General features: G+C 43.6%; 1 protein-coding gene across 8 annotated transcripts in view; it reads right to left on the bottom strand.

Annotated features, from left to right (window-relative positions):
• Positions 1–463: 463 nt before the first annotated feature.
• Positions 464–19,531, bottom strand: part of LOC110493792 (son of sevenless homolog 1) — a 74,507-nt gene continuing 55,439 nt past the window's right edge. For 4 of the 8 annotated variants that reach the window (XM_036949778.2, XM_090204924.1, XM_090204925.1 and 1 more), the window contains 13 exons: positions 19,027–19,108; positions 15,479–15,601; positions 13,287–13,390; positions 12,899–13,121; positions 9,442–9,561; positions 7,764–7,926; positions 7,422–7,539; positions 6,916–7,088; positions 6,222–6,338; positions 4,077–4,347; positions 3,350–3,394; positions 2,426–2,547; positions 464–2,177 (listed from right to left, as the gene is read on the bottom strand). In XM_036949778.2, coding sequence (XP_036805673.1) covers positions 1,599–2,177; positions 2,426–2,547; positions 3,350–3,394; positions 4,077–4,347; positions 6,222–6,338; positions 6,916–7,088; positions 7,422–7,539; positions 7,764–7,926; positions 9,442–9,561; positions 12,899–13,121; positions 13,287–13,390; positions 15,479–15,601; positions 19,027–19,108 — 2,240 coding nt within the window. In that variant the 3' untranslated portion in view covers positions 464–1,598. The remainder of the gene's footprint in view (positions 2,178–2,425; positions 2,548–3,349; positions 3,395–4,076; positions 4,348–6,221; positions 6,339–6,915; positions 7,089–7,421; positions 7,540–7,763; positions 7,927–9,441; positions 9,562–12,898; positions 13,122–13,286; positions 13,391–15,478; positions 15,602–19,026; positions 19,109–19,531) is intronic. The other 4 variants (XM_036949779.2, XM_090204927.1, XM_090204928.1 and 1 more) reach the window with 1 other exon arrangement.

The following is a 19,531-nucleotide window of genomic DNA, read 5'->3' as shown; positions in this document are numbered from 1 at the left end:
CCTGACACCCATGAGCAAAATCATATTGTAGTCTAAAACTAAGGATTGTGTGGTTTCATGAGTTAAGAAATTGTAACGTGGCTCATTTGATAGAGCACGGCGCTTGTAATGCCAAGGTTGTGAGTTCGAGTCCCACGGGGGACCAGTACGAAAAACATATGCACTCACTACTGTAAGTTGCTCTGGATAAGAGTGTCTGCTAAATGACAAATGTAAACCTTAAAATGAGTCTTGCATGTATGGGGCATATACACAAGCTGAAGTTTGAGGTAAACAATTAGCAACTACATTTCCATACAGACTCTTTGTTACCGATAGAGCAAGGTCTCCAGTACATAACTCGATTAGCTTCAGTCAGATCAGTGACCATTTTGAAGGAAGGGAATCATTAAACAAATATATTCTAACTGGGCATTCAGGACCGTAGCCAGCTCTTCACTAGTTTCATAGCGGACCTACTGCATAGAGTGGTAGAAACACTTTTATTCCCTTGTTTAAAGAAGTCAAATCGTAATTATCTTTACATACTCATTGGCAGAAATGAATCAGAACATAAAAGTACTAACACAAACTTAAGAACAATCACTTCTTGTGTTTCTTGAAAAGTACCTCTTTGGTGTGGATGGGTACCTTAAATCAGGGTTTTCCAAACTCAGTACTGGACCCCCCCACATGTATTTTTTTTGCCCTAACACTACACATCTGATTCAATTAACAAACTCATCATCAAGCTTTGATTATTTGAATCAACTGTGTAGTGCTGGGGCAAAAACAACTAAACACGCACCCAGGACCGAGGTTGGGAAACCCTGCCTTAAATCATGGTACTCTGGTCGATCTACTGGCACAAAAAAAAAAAAAGCTAGCTCCGGACTGAGTCTCTAAGCCTTAAAAACTATCTAACAACATGATTTCCCAAGTCCCTTTTTCCATCTGAGTGAGGTGGATTGAACGACAGACATTTGTTATGGGCGAGTTGAATGGGTTTGCAACACCGTGATAGCTAGAGTCCTCTCTGGTCCGTCTCTGGTCAATATGGGCCACTTTGGTAGATCGTTTAGCCCATACACAGGGAGTTAAAACACTATTAAGTTTGTGGATTTCTCCTGGAGTCTGATCAAACTGGGCTGCAGTCTTTATCGTCCCGTCCTCCAGCGTGCGGTGGACTTGTGTGGTCCTGGTTCATGGTTTACTACGGTTCAAGCTGTATGTGCATGGGTAGGCCACCGAGCTCATAGACAAGTAATGCTGCAATCGATTCACTTAAAAAATAAAAATGAAATAAACATTGGACGATGACAAACAACATACTGTACAAACAAACAAACACATACAATAAAACAAAACAGTAAGACCCCCCCCCCCCGAAATGATTTTTATAGGGAATCTCCAAATGGTCTGCACGAATGAAAAAGGACAATCATCTTTCGTTTAAGTATTTTTTTTATAAGGGCACATGATTATTTTTCCAGGTAGCTAAGAATCTACACTGGTATTGTCTTTTTTTTCTTCTCAAAGTCAACATCACAATTAATGTTGTTTTTTGTCCAAGTCTTTAGTGTTCAATAATTTCCCCCAGATCACATACACAAGTCTTTTTAAAAGGGGTTGGCATTCTCCAGCAGGGGCGGGCCGTCTCGATGCGCAAGGGACGGGTATGACACCGACTCCCTTTTGTACGTTTTGGGGGGGAGCTTGGGGATGGCTTGGGCAGCAGCGCTGCTGGTGCTCTGGCGGGGGGGCACAGGGGGGCCAGCTGCACCCCCCGGAGGGAGGAGGGCTGAGTCGCCGCAGCAGTCTGGGCCACCGGGCCCCAGCAGTGGTAAGGGCGGGGATGGTAGGTGCTTGCGCGGCCCCAGCGAGGGCGAGGGAGTCGGGGGTGGTGGCGGGGTGAGCGGGCCGAACGGCGAGGGAGGGAAGAAGGTTTGGCTCAGCGTGGGTTCGCTGCTGCGGATGCGGCCCTGCGGGGGTGGCTGCAGGTGCAGGGGGCTGTTGGAGCTGGAGAAGACGTCCGGCGTTCTCACGGGCTCCCGCGGTGGCAGTGTGGGTGGGCTGTCAGGCGGCTCCGATAAGGAGGTACGCTCAGTCGAGAGCGAGTAGCGCGGCGAGTAGACCTTGGTGGTGGTGGGCTGCCGTGGAGGGATGGCGGGGGGGCTGTCCAAGTGCTTGGACATCATCTGGAATGTGAGAGGTGGAAAAGGAGAAAGAAGGAGAAGCAAACGTTATGAAGAGTGTGGGAGAACAATTCGACAAACTCAAAATTGTCATCTAAATCTCTAGCAAATAACTGACAGCGCAACTTAGTTGTGTTTCATTGGATATTTAGCATTCCACATCTACACTCTTGAATAAATCAATTGAGAATCCTCCTAATGGTACAGTCTCAGAACAACTTTAGGTAGCAAACATGTCAATATAGAGTCACCTTCGAAGGGGAAGATTCAGCGGGGGCGGATTCGGGGCGTCTGCGAGGGGGCACAGGCGGGGGGACGGTGGCGTCTTCAGTGCTCCTGTGGAGACTCACCATGGAAGAAACTGAGGAGGACCCTGGAATAGAAGGAAATCAAGAACTCAAATGAAGTCTTACAGGAAGAGAGTAATTACACATATTTAACCCCAATTCCCCAAATTCATCCCATACAGGGCTCTACAACTCAGGGATGGGCAACTGAGTGTCTGGGGGGGGGGTTCTCTCTTTTGCTTGGCACTTGACTGTTTCCTAGGTCTTAAATCAGACAATATCTCCAGACATTCAGGCCCACGAAGAATGGAGCAAAAACAAGCATTGAAAACATTTAGAATAGAGGATGAGGAACGGATGGGTAATAGACACTCTCCTTTCGGGAAGGGTATGCAAACAACACCCCTAAAGTATTATGTTCGAGGCAATGACCAACTTCAATAACTAACTACACACCACAGAGTGATATTGTACAAGGATGCTTAGAGCAAAACCCCACAGTGACAATGAAGTCAGGACAGGAGAACAGAAGGGGGTGACACTGATCTAGGGTCAGTTTAACTGGTTAGTAGCCTGGTTAGGGTCGGTATTCAGAGAGGTAAACTGATCCTAGAGCTGTACCCGTGGGCAATGTCTACTTGGAGCTACGAAACGCACACACAGACTAGCGTTCGTTGCCATGGAGACAGACAGGCGCAACAGTGGGCGGAGATGGGAGCAATGAGGTGGATGTCAGTTGCATGCAGGTAGGGAGAGGCAAGTTGGGCTTGAGAGGGTCAGAATGAATGAGAGACGGGGGGGGGGGCGAGTTGATGTAGTTGCTTGGTTGGGGTGTGGGGGGGGATTCACTGACAACAGGTAGGCTGGCTTTGAGAGGGTCATACTAACGTGGGCCGTGTGGTAAAGAGACCGGGGCAAAGATGCTGTCGCAGTCTGGACGGAGGGAGAGGCAGGAGGAGAGAAAAGAGAGAAAAGGCCCTGAGAGGAGGAGAGACTGATGTGGATGGACCAGTTTCATTTCGGACCACTCGACCTATCACCCATTAACCCGTTAATGTATTCACTGTTCACAATTCTGAAAGGACTGCGGGTGTCATTACCCCCCCCACACACACGCCTTGTTACAACGGAGTTCTGAAAATGGGAAAGTTACTGGTATAATGTGAGTTACAGGGTAATGTAAAATGGGTTAGTATCTTTAGGACAAGAGGTTGTGTTCCCTTTGGCTGTGCTCAGAACAATATACTGTAAATCAATTGGAATACTGGCATTATCCATGTCGGCGCCAAACATTTCAAAGTGATAACACTCAATTGCACTCTGACTGGTCTTGCATGCATTCTTCCTTCCTTCCTTCCTTCCTTCCTTGGAGTAATCACTGATCTGACATGACTGGATTGGTGAAAGCTAAGAAGTGGAACACGTTGCATTCACCTAGCTAATCACTTACTTTAGCTCAGTGATTTCTTCAAGGGGAGGAAGGAAGCATTAAATTCAAACTCTCAAACACTTTCTCTATAAGCTCTAGCTGTGCTCCCACCCACCCAACCTCCCCTCCCTTCCGCCGCGATCCCCACCCAAGCTGCTCCCCCGTCCGGCTTGAAGGACCACCTACTGGAGTGGAAGGGGCTGGAGGGGCCCTGGGGCGAGTCGAACACGCTGCCGATGTCTGTGGAGCTGGAGGCGGCCGAGGCCGGCGGCGGCGTGAGGGGCGTGCGCGGCGAGTTGGGCGCAGAGGCGGCGCTCTCCATCTCGCTGTCAGGGATGCGGCTGTAGCTGATCTTGCGTGGCTCGTTCTGCAGTGGCGTCGGGTGGCGCATGGTGCCTGGGCGCACCGAGGACGGGCGCACGCCGGGCGACTTGAGCGGGCAGTTGTACTTCTTGGGCTGGAAGGAGAAAGGGAGAGAGAGGGGGAGAAGAGAGGTGAAGGAGGGGTCAGGGCAACAATATAATGTCAAGGCTTCTCAACTGTAGACCTTCAGCCCTCAAGTGCTGCTGGTTCTTTTCTATCTGGTAGTTAACTGATAAATTAATGTCGGAAGATTGGGGAACGATCTGGTTAGTGTGTTACCTATAGGTAACTGCCAAAATATACATCAACATACATAAACCAACATAAAGTGTCTTAATAGGGCGTTGGGCCACCACAAGCCTTCAGAACAGCTTCAATACGCCTTAGCATGCTTGTACAAGGGTTTAGAACTTTATCGGAGGGATGTGACACCATTCTTCCACGAGAAATTCCATAATTTGCTGTTTTGTTGACGGTGGTGGAAAACGCTGACTCAGGTGACACTTCAGAATCTACCACAAGTGTTCAATTGGGTGAGATCTGGTGGCTGACACACACACTTTAAACCCTCTATGCACCTTTGAGACACCTCTTTCAAAGTCACCAATCTCTTCTTCTAGCCATGGTAGCCAAAATGGGCAACTGGGATTTTTTTTATACATGACCCTAAGCATGATGGGATGTTAATTGCTTAATTAGCTCAGGAACACCTGTGCGGAAGAAACTGTTGTCAATATACTTTATATCCTTCATTTCCTCAAGTGTTTCCTTTATTTTGGCAGTTACCTGTAATTGTTCTAGGTATCAATTCTGCTGACAAATTGTCAGTCTTTTTTCTACCTTAATAGCAGGGGCGTTGCGTCCATAGAGGGCGCTCGGACGCCGCCCCACCTGGCAGCAATGAGATAAAAATGGATTTACAAAAATGTATATAATGATAAAATATTGTAATAATATCAAGTTTGGGGATATAAATAGCTGCATTTAGATTACAAATCGAGTTTTCAAAAAGAAAATGTGCTGCTGTAATCGGCAGCGTAATTCCAGCGTTCCAGAGAGCTTCTCAAGCCACCTCATTCAATGCAATTCAAAGCGATCCCTATACGCCTTGCGGAACCTAAAAAAACAGAGCCAGAGGGCTGCCTCGCTTCTAGTCCTTAGAACATTTTACAAGCATTTCCCTACACCCGCAATAACATCTGCTAAACATGTGTATGTGACCAATACAATTTGATTATCATAGGATTTTAGCTGCTCTTACTGAACCTATCCAAAGAGCCCCTGGTTTTCAGTTATAACTCTGAACACCGGATGGCGACGATCTCCAAAAACACTGGACTGTTGTCAGGTATGAAGTGAGCTCAGACACAGAAGATGACACTGTCAAACGAGCCATGACGTTAGCTAAAACTAGACGACACAAGTTTTTGTCTGTTACTGTATTCCCATATGCTTGTGAGTCTAGCAAATAAGTTGAAGTTGAACATTTACAGTAGCCAACTCATTCCGTTTGGAAATGTGGACTTACGTAAGCGTTATTTGTCAGCTACTTATTGTCAGTTGGCAACGTATTGACAACAGCCCCATTTGTTGGACATTTCACGAGACGCCACTGCTTAAGAGTATACATGCTTAAGTGTGGCCCAGTCTGGTCCCAGTTGGTAGAGCATGGCAATTGCAATGTCAGGGTTGTAGGTTCGATTCCCACGGGGGGCCACTACTAAAAATATGCATTCACTACTGTAAGTCGCTCGGGGCAAGAGAGTCTGCTAAATGACTAAAATGTAAAAAATAAATAATAATAACAATAGTGGAGAAAAAGTATTTTTCATCTGAACTCATGAAGATCCAATGTCCATTCTGACACATTTTTTTGAAATACAACAACTGATCAAACTGCATAGGGAGTCCGAGAGAGGATAATCATGTGAACCGAACCGTAAGATCGGAGAGGAACAAGACACTTACAAATCGAGGCAACGACCGGGCATTCCGAGGCTCGATCTCCAGCGACTTGTTGAACAGATAGTCAGCAAACTCCTTCTCTGCCTTGTCCTCCATTGGATTGAGGTTTTCAAAGAACTTCTGTGATACACAAAGGAGAGGGAGTCGTCAGAAAGATGGAAAGAAAGATCCATCGTGAAATATACATTGCTGTCCTAATGACGATAGACAAGGGTGTGGGTGATTGGGGACAATTGGATGAATAACCAAATAGTACATGTCAGGAGCTGAGTGGCAGTAACTCTCTACTAAGTGGTGAATCCTACCTTCCACTTACGTCGAATTTTCACTTAGTCATGCACTGATGTCAATGAGACTAAAGTTGAAGCTAGGGATCACCACTAAATGTATATCTAATCAAAAACGAATAGGTTGCTATGACTTGGCAAACTGTCAACTGTACATGGTAACTGTAGAGCTGAAATTGTGAAAAGGAAACAGTCCAATAATGTTTTATATTACTTCCATGTGTTACTCATATTTACACCCATTCATATTCCATGTAACTAAATGGTGTTTGTGAAACATCAATGGGTCGGACCATGCTGCAAAGCCGGAATTATTACAATTTCTACAAAAAATGTTGACTATGCCGGCTGGCCATATAGTGGGAGCCGACTTCAACGGAACGTATGACATCATTGTTTTCGCTCCTCACCCGGATATCGCTCTCCACCCGTAAGCAGTAGGGCTGGTTCTGGTACTGCTGGATCTCCCCGGTGATCTCGGCCACTTTCCGTCGCTTGCTGAAGTTGATCAGCTCCTTGCCATGCCTCTTCAGGAAGTCAGGGTTGCCTTCCTCCGTCTTCAGGATGTTCGTCAAGTAAATCCCTGAGGAGAGAGAAAGAAAAGACATGAGAGAGCAGAGCGATGATGTCCATGGACTGGCACCGGTCTGTGGAATGTTGCTGGCCGGTCCCCGAGATGGTTAACCAACACTAGTTTTAATGTAAGTGGTCCTCCAAAGAAGAAAAACCCTAGCTTCGGATAGAACAGGACAGGATCAACTTCAAAGTTCCCGAGGGGAAAATTGTCTTAGACACACAGTACTGCTGTATACCAAATAAAAAAAAAACTGTACATTATTTGTGAGTCCCTGACACAAAAGAGGGCATAGCTTCCTGGTCCCTGGTATCAAATAGGTTGAGAAACACTAGAACATACCAAAGAAGGGGACACAGGGGGGGTTGATGGAGCGTAGTTTTGCCAGGTACTTCTTGTAGTGGTCCTCGCTCAGTTCGTGGGCCTCCTCCAGAATCTTCCGCTGTCGGCTTGGAATTTGCTGGAAAGGGGGCAGAAGTTCAGTCAAAACAAGTATATATATTTCGTCCTACAGATGCGTAGAGACGTACTCATTTCAATACTCAAACACTAGGCATTTATTTGGTACCGCAATTTTCATTGGATTCATGCAATGCCAGATACTGTGATAACACTGTCTTGGTACTATTTCCTAACACCACCACCAAAGAATCTTGCAGAAAGAACCCCTCCGGCCTTCCTCACCTCGAAGGTGTGGTCTAGCCGGTAGACAGGCGAAGAGTTCATGGCGCTGACCACCTCCAGCACGCCATTGAAGTTGTTGAGCTCCTGGAACACCTGCAGGATCTCGATGATACGCGCCACCACCGCTGCCCGCTCTTCCAGGTTCTCCGTCTCTACGATACACCTGGTGTAGAACATAGTACATAGAAAACAAATGCTATTTAAACCCAGGGGCCAACGCTGTGTTCATTAGGCACCAAACGGACAACTGACAAACATGGAGGGACTACCTGGATTTGTCCAACAAGAAACACACATTTTTGTTTTGAACGGCAAAAAGTTTTCTGCTGCAAGCCCTAATAAACATGACTCAGGTCAGCATAGTTCGGTCAATAACTTCCACAGCTGTCGTAAGGTAAGTGGGGGCAAGAAAATAAGCACTGGTACATTTTAATGCTCCCAAATGTGTTTAATTAGTAACATAACATTGACCTGTTAGTCCTCATTTGGTAACATGGTGAGCTATTAAGTCAGTGTAAGGACACATTTCACTCAACCAATTCAGTTGTCCCTGAAAACTAATCAGGAAGTCTCTGGAGATATCAAGCCTGGTGTAAAATCAGACAGGGATTAGCAGCTCATACACAAAGAACAGTCCCAAATGTTTCCTTCCTTTTCACCTTTAGAATCAAGACAGGGAGGATAGGAGTAATCACAGCCTTATTTAGGGTGAAATTCTGCCACCTACATAAAGCATTCATAACACCTTTATGCAAAGGACATGACATAACTATACTGAACAAAAATATAAAAACAAAACATGCAACAATTTCAACTATTTTACTGAGTTACAGTTCCTATAAGGAAATCAGTCGATTGAAACAAATTCATTAGGCCCTAATCTATGGATATCACATGAGTGGGCACAGCCATGGTTGGGCCTGGGAGGCAAAGGCCCACCCACTTGGGAGTCAAGCTCACTGTCTGGGGAGCCAGGCACAGACAATCAGAATTAGTTTTCCCCCACAAAAGGGCTTTATTACAGACAGAAATACTGCTCAGTTTTATCAGCTGTCCGGATGGCTGGTCTCAGACGATCCCGCAGGTGAAGAAACCCTAAATGTGGAGGGGCTTTCGTGGTTAGCGGTTGGGAGGCCGGTTGGACATACTGACAAATTCTATAAAATGTCATTGGACGTGGCTTATGGTCAAGCCTGCCAATTGCATGCTCCCTCAAAACTTCAGACATCTGTGGCATTGTGTGACAAAACTGTATGTTTTAGAGTGGCCTATTGTCCCCAGCACAAGGTGCACCTGTGTAATGATCATGCTGTTTAATCAGCTCCTTGATATGCCACACCTGTCAGGTGGATGGATTATCTAGGCAAATGAGAAATGCTCACTAACCGGGATGTAAACTCATTAGTGCACAACATCTGAGAAGAAATAAGCTTTTTGTGCTTATGGAACATTTCTGGGATCTTTTATTTCAGCTTATGATGGGACCAACACTATACTTGTTTATATTTTTGTTCAGTATACATTGAGCTACATAACAGCTACATAATTTACTTTATCATGACATAAATTGATCATAGAAAATGCTTGGTCAACACTGCAAGTGTAAGGAGTATCATGGTCACATTTCACATGAGGACCGCTTCTTTGTGCTGCCAAAAAACTAAATTGACGCTCTTACTTTTCGAACCACAACGTGAGGTTGGTGGTGTGGCGGATCATGCGCAGAAGGTTGGGAGAGTTCAGCTCCTTGTCCTCCTTCGTCCACACGCTGCCCACCAGCTCTGATGGCTGCACCGCCCTGTAGATATAGGTCAGAGAGAGGTCAATAATTCTCCAAACCAAATATGTAGGAGGAGATTACCATATACCCTAACTATTCTATGCCATTATCCAAAGCGACTTACAAAAAATGTATGCAGGCACTATACTGTATGTTTATGTGATCCCAGCAGGAATTGAAGCCTCACTATGTGAGCCACAGAGGACCACCATTATTAGTTAAATGACAAATAAATAAAAAAATCTGACTGTCAGTGGTCAGGTGCAAACTTCTACCGATTCCAGTCTTGGCAGCAAAGGGAGCTTTCTGTGATTTTCAGACAATACCGGCGACCATTTTTGGGTCACCGAGCCGATGTGTTGTGATCTCGTCGTAGGAAATGGAGTAGGGTGAATGTTTTTATTTTAACAGGTAGTCTGTACTGAGACCAAGGGCCTCTTTTCCAGGGGAGCCCTGTGTACACAATACACATCAATATACACATTTAAAACTACATGTGCGTAAATGTGTTAAAAATATATATTAATATATATATATATTAAATATGCAAAACGAAAATAAACAATCATAAACAGTTACATTTCTCAGCTACTAGGTTTTCAATCAACATCCGAGCAGCACCAGAACATCCAGTTTTAATGAGATCTGTAAATTGTTCCAGCAGTGGGATCCATTAAAACTAAAAGCGGATTTACCTAATTTGGTGGAGACCCGAGGAACCTTAAGAGTTAACCAACCCTGTGAATGCGTTTTGTAACTCATGTTTTTATCCTTCAACAACAAAGTTAGGTAAATCAGATGCTTGTATAGTAAACACATAGGGAGTAATGAAGTGACCTACTATTAGGTACTATTAATGAGGACCAGCTCCATGGACATTTCAATTGATATTCTTACAGTACATACATTGAGTTACCCATAGATGCTGATCTTGGGTCAGTTTTGAATTTTCCCCACTAACGGTTACGGTTAATATAGGGAGAGATGAAGCTGATCATAGATCTGCACCTAGGGGAAACTTCACCCCGGAGCGTGGGAAAGAGGTGAGGGGATAACCTTGGGTACGGCCCACCCTAGCTGTTCCCACAGGCCCAGCGACGTCAGAGGGGGAAGTGTGTCCCTGCGTCCCCTCTCTGGTGCTGCACGTTCGTGTGTGTGTCAGTATATGTGAGAAGAATTGTGCGCATGTGTCCTCTATTGTACTAAACAACTTTAATCTGACAAAATGGGAAAACATAGAAACACATTCAGACAAGAGTTGGATCCAAAGTGAAGACTGCATCAAGTGTGACGAATCATGAACTCAATTTTATTCACTGGGAAAAAAATTGATCACTTAGCCATAAGAATATCAATTGAAATGTCCATGAAGGAGTATCTTCCAATGTAACCGACCTCTTAGGAGGATCTGGGTGCAACTGCAAAGATAAGAATCCCGAAAGAACATCCCAAACTACAGTTGTTCGTCCTATTACCACTGAGAACTTTCTAATTACATGAAATTATATAACAAAATTGATAACAAATAATAACCGGGTATTTAGGGGACTAAATGAAGTGGAACACCTCCACCCTTCACTCCCCACCTGGGATTAAGGCAACAAATACAGCACGTGTGCCCCGTTTCAGGAAGCTAGGCGTATGTCGCACATCACTACTTCACAGGAGAGGCATTTGAACGTCTTTTACTTTTTATCAAAATGTGTTTTTGGGCAGAAATACCTTCTGGAACATGTGAACTTTCATGTGCCTTAATAGAAAATGTATATTCCATCTGTAAATACAAATTAAATTGTTAAAATTACAAGCCTAGTTGGTTTAGCCACGGAAAAAGCCAGGAACCTTCCCGCTAGCCATGATTGGCTGAGATGGGTGGGCTGGACATGCCGGGAGATGAGTTTGGTTTGGTCTGCCATGTAGCAGGCTTCTCTCTATAACGTGAACTCTTTAGTATGTATTGATAGTCCTTTCTACTGCGCCGGACTTTGAAAGTTTTAACATTAGCCATTGAGAACTACAAAAGTTTTGCTACTTTTCTCAACAACATTGATGCCCTGAATTTAGCAGGCGCTATCGACAGATCAGTTGGAAAAAGTTGTGATGGGCTACTTTCTGCACACAGTGTGAACCGGAGTGACTTAACACAACGCTGGCCAAAAAAGATGTAGCTACAAATAAAACGGAGTTAAATGGTTCCAGTCTGCCGTGAAGATTTCATCCATGTAAGAGTCATTTTCAGATATTATAAGTTTCTAATTTTGTCAGAAAGAAATTTTCATTGCAAGTTAAAGCGTACTGTTAGCTAGCTAGCGATTGTTAGCTTGCTGACGTTACGTGTATGATCTGTAGTAATATTATTTGAATCAGAAAACGATTTACATTGCTAGTTATAGCTTAATGTTAGCTCGCTACCTAGCCATCTGTTGTATTTTACGGCCATCTGTTGTATTTCATGAACATGTGTACGTCTAGACAATAGTGGCCCATCCACTTAGCTAGATGTGGCTGGGGGGTGGATATAGCATTTCTTTCACATGGCCTATCAATTGTGTCTGGGTAAGCATCATATAATAAATGATCAAATATTGACACTATATTTTTATCTGGACACTATCTGTTTTTTATACTACTTGCAAATATGCAAGTAACCATTTCATAGTACCATTTACACCTTCTGTATCCTGTACATGTGACAAATAAACTTTGATTTTATTTGATATAGTGTGTGTTTACCAGAGATGGTAAAGAAAAACATGGCCTGCACCAAAGCCAAATTAGGATATTGGACAAGGACTAGATGAAGTGTATTTTTTCCTGGAGCTTTTACTTATTGTAGGCTACTACTTTTAGCACTTTTAGTCTTGAAATACTTTGTTGTTTACTACACTTCTCACTCAGTTTAGCACATGGCCTCAAATGTGAATCCTTAGATGGGTTGGGCTAAGGCTTAAGAGGGTGTGAACAATGCTGAATGCGTGTAGACAAAGAAGAGCTCTCCAAGTAGGTGTACCAAATCATTCAAGGGCCATTTTCTCAAAAGTGGGGTTACCAGTTTATCAACTTTCAAAGCAGAATTACTTTCTCAATGTTCCTCAGCTGGAGTGTACGATATCCATATTTCTAGCTCGGAGTCTGTACTTTTATCCAATGTAAAATACACTATTTCAAATGTTGCTACATAAGACCGAATCCAGGTGGTGGGTCACATTTTTGCTCTAGGACAACACTTACACAGCTGATCCAAGTAATCAAGCCAGTGACAAATTGAGTTGCCTTAGTACTGGACAGGAACAAAAAGGAATGGGAGTAAAAAAAAAACACTTGCGTGGACGGCCATACGGTCCTGTAGGCCTACCTGTAGAAGTCGGACTCGAGCAGTGTGAGCTGCCGGGCGATCTCAATTGGGTGGAGGGTCATGAGGTCAAACTGGTCTGTCTGGCCCGGCTTACTGAGGTGCCACTCGATGGGTGGCGGCGAGGTCTCGAAGGTGATGTTGTGGCTGGGCCCGTTGGCCTGCGCCTGCTTCTTCCTCTGGATGATCTTGGTGATGGACTCCACCCACTTCTTCATGGCCTTGCCTGGGAGGGGTCACAGAGAGGGAGATTGTCACTCAGAGAAGAGAAGTGAAGGAGGAGAAAAAAAATACACTAAATTAGAAGAAAATAGAAAAATACAAGACAAAAAGAGAGGATATGCAACGGGAGGAGAAGAGAAAGTCCTTGCCCCGATGTATCCACACATACCTCGCACCAATGCAATGAACTCCTCCAGACGCTTCAGTAACTGGCAGTCCCGCTCAAAGTCATAGAAGTGGTGCTCCACCCAGTGGCGACATACATTCAGTACTCTGCAGGAAGAGAGGGTGGGTCAAAACCAGTTAGATAGCAGTTACGGACCAGCAAGAGACCGCTAACTACAAATCCTGACCTAAAAACTAAATAAATCTGACCCTGGATTAGCAACTTGAACCCACTCCTAAAATACTGGGAAAGAGATGAGTTAACTGATAAGAGACAAGAAAGCACCAGATTGAGAACTACAAAGAGTGCATGCTGGAAAATATATATGGCAGCTAGAAATATATATGGCAGCTGCATGTTCTTCAGAGAGAGATGGGAAGGGTTGAGGGTAGCTGAAGGCTGGGACTAAAAACCAACAAAAAAGATAACGTAAAATCTATTGTCCGTGAAATCTATGTAGTATGTATAACCTGAAGTGAAGCCTGAGTATTGTTGTCCATTAGTTTACTCCAATTAGGGGAGGGGTGGCAGGGTTAGTGGAACATAATAAAGTAGTGAAATATTTGCATTAAAAAGTTATATATATTTACAAAAAAATATTTACAATGCATTCGGAAAGTATTCATACCCCTGGACTTTGTCCACAATTGTTTTTCATAGCAAAAACAGGTTTTTAGAAATGTTTGCACATTTATAAAAAATTGTAAACAAAAATATAACATTTACATAAGAATTCAGACCCTTTACTCAGTACTTTCTTGAAGCATTTTTGGCAGCAATTATAGCCTCGAGACTTCTTGGGTATGACGCTACAAGCTTGGGACACCTGTATTTGGGGAGTTGCTCACATTCTTCTCTGCAGATCCTCTCAAGCTCTGTCAGGTTGGATGGGGAGCGTCACTGCACAGCTATTGTCAAGTATCTCCAGAGATCTTCGATCGGGTTCAAGTCTGGTCTCTGGCTGGGCCACTCAAGGACATTCAGAGACTTGTCCCAAAACCACTCCTGTGTTGTCTTGGCTGTGTGCTTTGGGTCGTTGGCCTGCTGGAAGGTGAACCTTCACACTAGTCTGAGGTCCTGAGCACTCTGGAGCAGGTTTTCATCAAGGGTGGTCTGAGTCCTTCATGGTCTGAGAGGGCTGTCATGTGCCTTTTACTGATGAGTGTCTTTCGCCTGGCCACTCTACCATAAAGGCCTGATTGGTGGAGTGCTGCAGAGATGGTTGTCCTTCTGGAAGGTTCTCCCATCTCCACAGAGGAACTCTGGAGCGTTGTCAGAGTGACCATCAAGTTCTTGGTCACCTCCCCGACCAAGGCCCTTCTCCCCAGATTGCTCAGTTTGGCCAGGCAGCCAGCTCTAAGAAGAGTGTCTTGGTGGTTCCAAACTTCCTCAATTTAAGAATGATGGAGGCCACTGTTCTTGGGAACCTTCAATGCTGCAGACATGTTTTAGTAACCTTCCCCAAATCTGTGCCTCGACACAATCCTGTCTCTGAGCTCTACAGACAATTATTTCGACCTCATGGCTTGGTTTTTGCTCTGACATTTACTGTCAACTGTGGGACCTTATATAGACAAGTGTGTGCCTTTCAAAATCATGTCCAATCAATTGAATTTACCACTGGTGGACCTCAATCAAGTTGTAGAAACATCTCAAGGATGATCAATGGAAACATGGTGCACCTGAGCACAATTTCACGTCTCATAGCAAAGGCTATGAATACTTATGTAAATAAGGCATCTGTTTAAACATTTTTTTTAAATTAATTTGCAAAAAATAAAAAATGTACTGTTTTCGCTTTGTCATTATGGGGTATCGTGTAAATTGACGAGGATAAAAAAGGCTGTAATGAATAAGGCTGTAATGTAACAAAATGTGGAAAAGGGGAAGGGTTCTGAATACTTTCCGAATGCACTGTATATAAAAAAAAGTGCATGCTTCTGTTTCAACCCAGCATTGAAACAGTTTGAAACCTTTCTCTGCTAATCAGGACAGACTACCCTCCATGTGGCACCATAAGGATCACAAGGAAACCAGGATGTTTTGTTGACCCCTAGGTCATGTTCATTAGGCACCAAAATGAAACACAGACAGGGGCTACCTCAACCTTTTTGCTGTCACATGTTCTGTTACAGTCCCTAATGAACACATCCTCTGGAATTAGGTATGGTAAATTGGGAGGTGTGGAGAGGTACCGGAGTTGGACTGGCTGGACAAACTCCTTGCGAAATCGTTTGAGTTCGGCGCTGAGAGGTTGGTCTCCGTTCTCTATGGCCATCTGGTCTGCCTCTGTGGGCTTTGGCTCTGGGATTTCAAACCTGGAAGGTTCCGGAAAACAAAATCACAACCGAGAAGACACAGTAGTGTGGAATCTGGGAGACACCTTTAAACCAGACAGTAGATGGTGATTGCTATACTAGATGGCAACAATAAAGATTGGTATAATTCGAAATGTTTGAACACCTAGGTATGTTTCTACCAGGGCTGACGCCATTTAGTTAACTGTTCGATTGTTTGGTCGATAGGCTGTTGGTCAGACGGGATTTTTTGAGCGGAGCAGTCGCGAATATATATATATATTTTTCATGGCATACAAGACACCTGTCTGATTCACGCATGTCTTAGTGGAATATGCAGAGGCCGCGGCGATCCAAGAAAGGGAGTGTGGCTAAGATGCACAATGTCTCTTTCCTGACATTTCGCGCACAATCCCCATTTACATAGATCATCAGCAGAGTAGTACATTTACCGTTAATTCTCAATTTCTAATCTATAATGTTTGTTTGGTTACAGTCATTTCTGTTAATGGATTCAATATATCATTATTACAGTTGTTTACCGTTCTCATCGTCGGAGGGGACAAGTTATTTTGTTTGCAGAGCTCACAACCTATCCTACATGTGAGAAAAAATGTCTGATTGTCTTAACTCACCATCACATTTTTTATTTTACCTTTATTTAACTAGGCAAGTCAGTTAAGAACAAATTCTTATTTACAATGACGGCCTACCCCAGCCAAACCCGGGCCAATTGTGCGCCGCCCTATGGGACTCCCAATCACAGCCGGATGTGATGCAGCCTGGATTCGAACCCAGGGACTGCAGTGACGCCCCTTGCACCGAGATGCAGTGCCTTAGACCGCTGCGCCTCTCTAGTTGTGGAGCTTCTCAAAGTTATTTATTCTTCACCTCAAACAGTGAGTAAAGGTGTGTTTTTATTGATAATGACAATGGTTCCTCAACATATTTGAAAAATATTTCCAGCTCTCTCCCTTTCGATCGAATCCCTCAGCATGAAAGGGAAAAACGTAATCTTCTGATCCAGTGCAAACATCTTAAAATACCTAATTACTTCTTATCCCTTGCACAAATAGCTTACAGCTGTGTCTGTCTGTCCCAAGTTCACTGGCGCAAGAAACTCTGAGGGCCCAGAATAATTTAGAAAATGTTGCAAGTTTGCTAGCGCGAGCATCGGGCCTGGATCCAGTTGATAGCCTAGTATAGGTATTCCCAAACTGGGGTACGCAATGCCATCGGGGGTACGCCAAATAAAAAAGGTGATATAATCTTTTTTAAATAATAATAAATATATTTTTTTTTCTTCACATTTTCAAACAGCCCAACGGTGACATTTGTATTTTGCCTGAGAAGCCTCGCTTCACTGCCAAAAATCAAATTAAACCATCTAGTGTTCAGCAAAAGAACAACACAATGTCAAATACAGGTAGCCAAGTCAAATAATTAACATCCAATCACATTAACCGTTACTCTCTCGTGGGAATTCCACTAACAGTCCGTCTGTAGCCAAACGTAGCTGCTGCTCATGTTGGTATCTGTACTGATGGCGCAAAAGCCATGACAGGGAGACATAGTGGAGTGGTAAAGCGCGTGCAAGCATTTGCTCCCGAAACCACTTGGGTACACTGCAGCATCCACCCAGAGGCTCTTGCTGCCAAGGGAATGCCTGACAGCTGGAAAGACGTGTTGGATAGTGCAGTGAAAATGGTTAACATTGTTAAAGCAAGGCTCCTGAACTCTCGTGTTTTTTCTGCACTATGCAATGGATATGGCAATCGACCATGTAATGCCTTTACAACATACAGAAGTGTGCTGGTTATCAAGGGACAAAGTTGACACTTTAAAAAAATTGAGAGACGAGCTTAAAGTTCTTTACTGACCACAATTTTCACTTGTCATCAATGCAAGCGGTCAGACGAGTTTCTCACACGACTGGCCTCTATGGGTGATGTTTTTTCTCACCTGAATGATCTGAATCTAGGATTACAGGGACAATCCGCAACTATATTCAATGTGCGGGACAAAATTGAGGGTATGATAATGATGTTGGAGCTTTTCTCTGTCTGCATTAACAAGGACAACACACAGGTCTTTCCATCACTATATGCATTTTGTGTGCAAATGAACTCAAGCTTACGGACAATTTAACATGTGATATAGAGAAGCACCTGAGTGAGTTGAGTGCGCAATTACGCAGGTACTTTCCCGAAACGGATGACAAACAACTGGATTCGTTATCCCGTTCATGCCCTGCCTCTAGTCCACTTACTGATATCTGAACAAGAGAGCCTCATCAAAATTGCAACAAGCAGTTCTGTGAAAATGTTACTTAAATCAGAAGCCACTGCCAGATTTCTTGATTGGGCTGTGCTCAGAGCGTCCTGTCTTGGCAAATCTCGCTGTTAAGACACTGACGCCCTTTGCAACCACGTACCTATGTCAGAGTGGATTCTCGGCCCTCACTAGCATGAAAACTAAATACTAAATACTATTTGTGCCATGGTCCTATAAAAGCTCTGTCACTTCCCATGAGCCGGGTTGTGACAAAAAATCCCACTCATTCTAAATTTTTTATAAATGTATTGTATAGTGTGTGTGGCAGGCTTACAATGATGGCAAAAAAAAACAACCTTTGAGAGTGCGCTGATCAGGATATTTTCTACCTGCAGGCAGCAATGTTATTATTTGTTGGCTTTATGTAGGCTATTTTTTACAGAGTTGGCAATGGCAATAGAAGTTACTTTTAGATTTGTTTAATATTCATTTAGATAGAACTTAGATGAACCACATGGCAAATATTTTGAGATATGAAGACTTTTTTATAAATTAAATGAAACCGTTTGTTTTGATAATTGATAATAATTGATCATTCTAACTGGCACGCAGAACGGTAGAAATGATAACATAAATTGGCACTCCAAATGGAAAAGGTCGCCGACCCCTGCTGTAGCCTATTATCTGCAAAGGCCAGCAGCAGAGGGAGGAGGGCGGCACAGTTTTTTTTTCTTTGAGTGATTTGTGTGTCTCAATTATTTGATCAAACAGTGTACTTAAAGCATCAGACAAGCTACATATAGTTGATATTAAAAAAGGAAAAATACACGTTTAAAATATGGAAAAATACACGTTTAAAAATGTCGACCAATTGATTGGTCGAAACAACAGAGGACTCTCGGTTGATCAAGATTTTTTAGTCAGGGACAGCCCTAGTTTCTATAAATGTATATAGGAATATATTGTCCATGATAAATACATCTCTGTCTTTGTTCTGACAAAGGTCAGAGTCAACGAGCACGGACAAATAATCTTGTTGACTGAAAACATTTTCCGAAGTCAAAGGCAATGTATCTGATGTTGAAAAATATGATACAATATTAGACAAAGGCGGTTCTTCATAGAATAATAACAGTGGAGCCCAAATCGTAGAATGGCATCAACATTCTCACCTCTCCATAAGAAGACCCAGCAGCTCCTGAGGTTTGCAGAAGGACCTGTAGGTTGTTAGAAATGTTCGGACAAAATTTGGATCTGCAAGAAGGAAAAACAATGGGATTGTCAGCCATTTTGTTAATCATTCCCAGCAGTGTGCAAGTATCTATTTTTCTTTCATGACTTTCAGTGATCACTAATTAAATTTGCTACTGTTTGCCGGCTAGATATCTTATAACTATTAAGTTAACAGTCTAAGATATGCTAACCAATGTCATGCGTATTATTAGGCACCAAACAGAAAAAAACGGACTGAAAGATGGTCGACAACTCGACTTGTCCAATAAGAAAAATGTCAAACATTCCCAAGTGAACATGACCCAGGTCTGTGTGTATATTAGGAGTGCGGATGCTGTGGTTATGTGGGTCTTGGAGTGTGAGCTACAGGGCACCTAGCAAGGGCTAGATCTTCTGCAGTCCGAACAGGATCGTTAGCTCGTGGTTCACATGATGGATCTGTCC

The sequence above is a fragment of the Oncorhynchus mykiss genome, chromosome 17 (genome assembly GCF_057628025.1).
Source record: "Oncorhynchus mykiss isolate SJ-2025 chromosome 17, ASM5762802v1, whole genome shotgun sequence".
NCBI classification, from domain to species: domain Eukaryota; kingdom Metazoa; phylum Chordata; class Actinopteri; order Salmoniformes; family Salmonidae; genus Oncorhynchus; species Oncorhynchus mykiss.
This window is presented reverse-complemented; position numbering and strand designations above follow the sequence as displayed.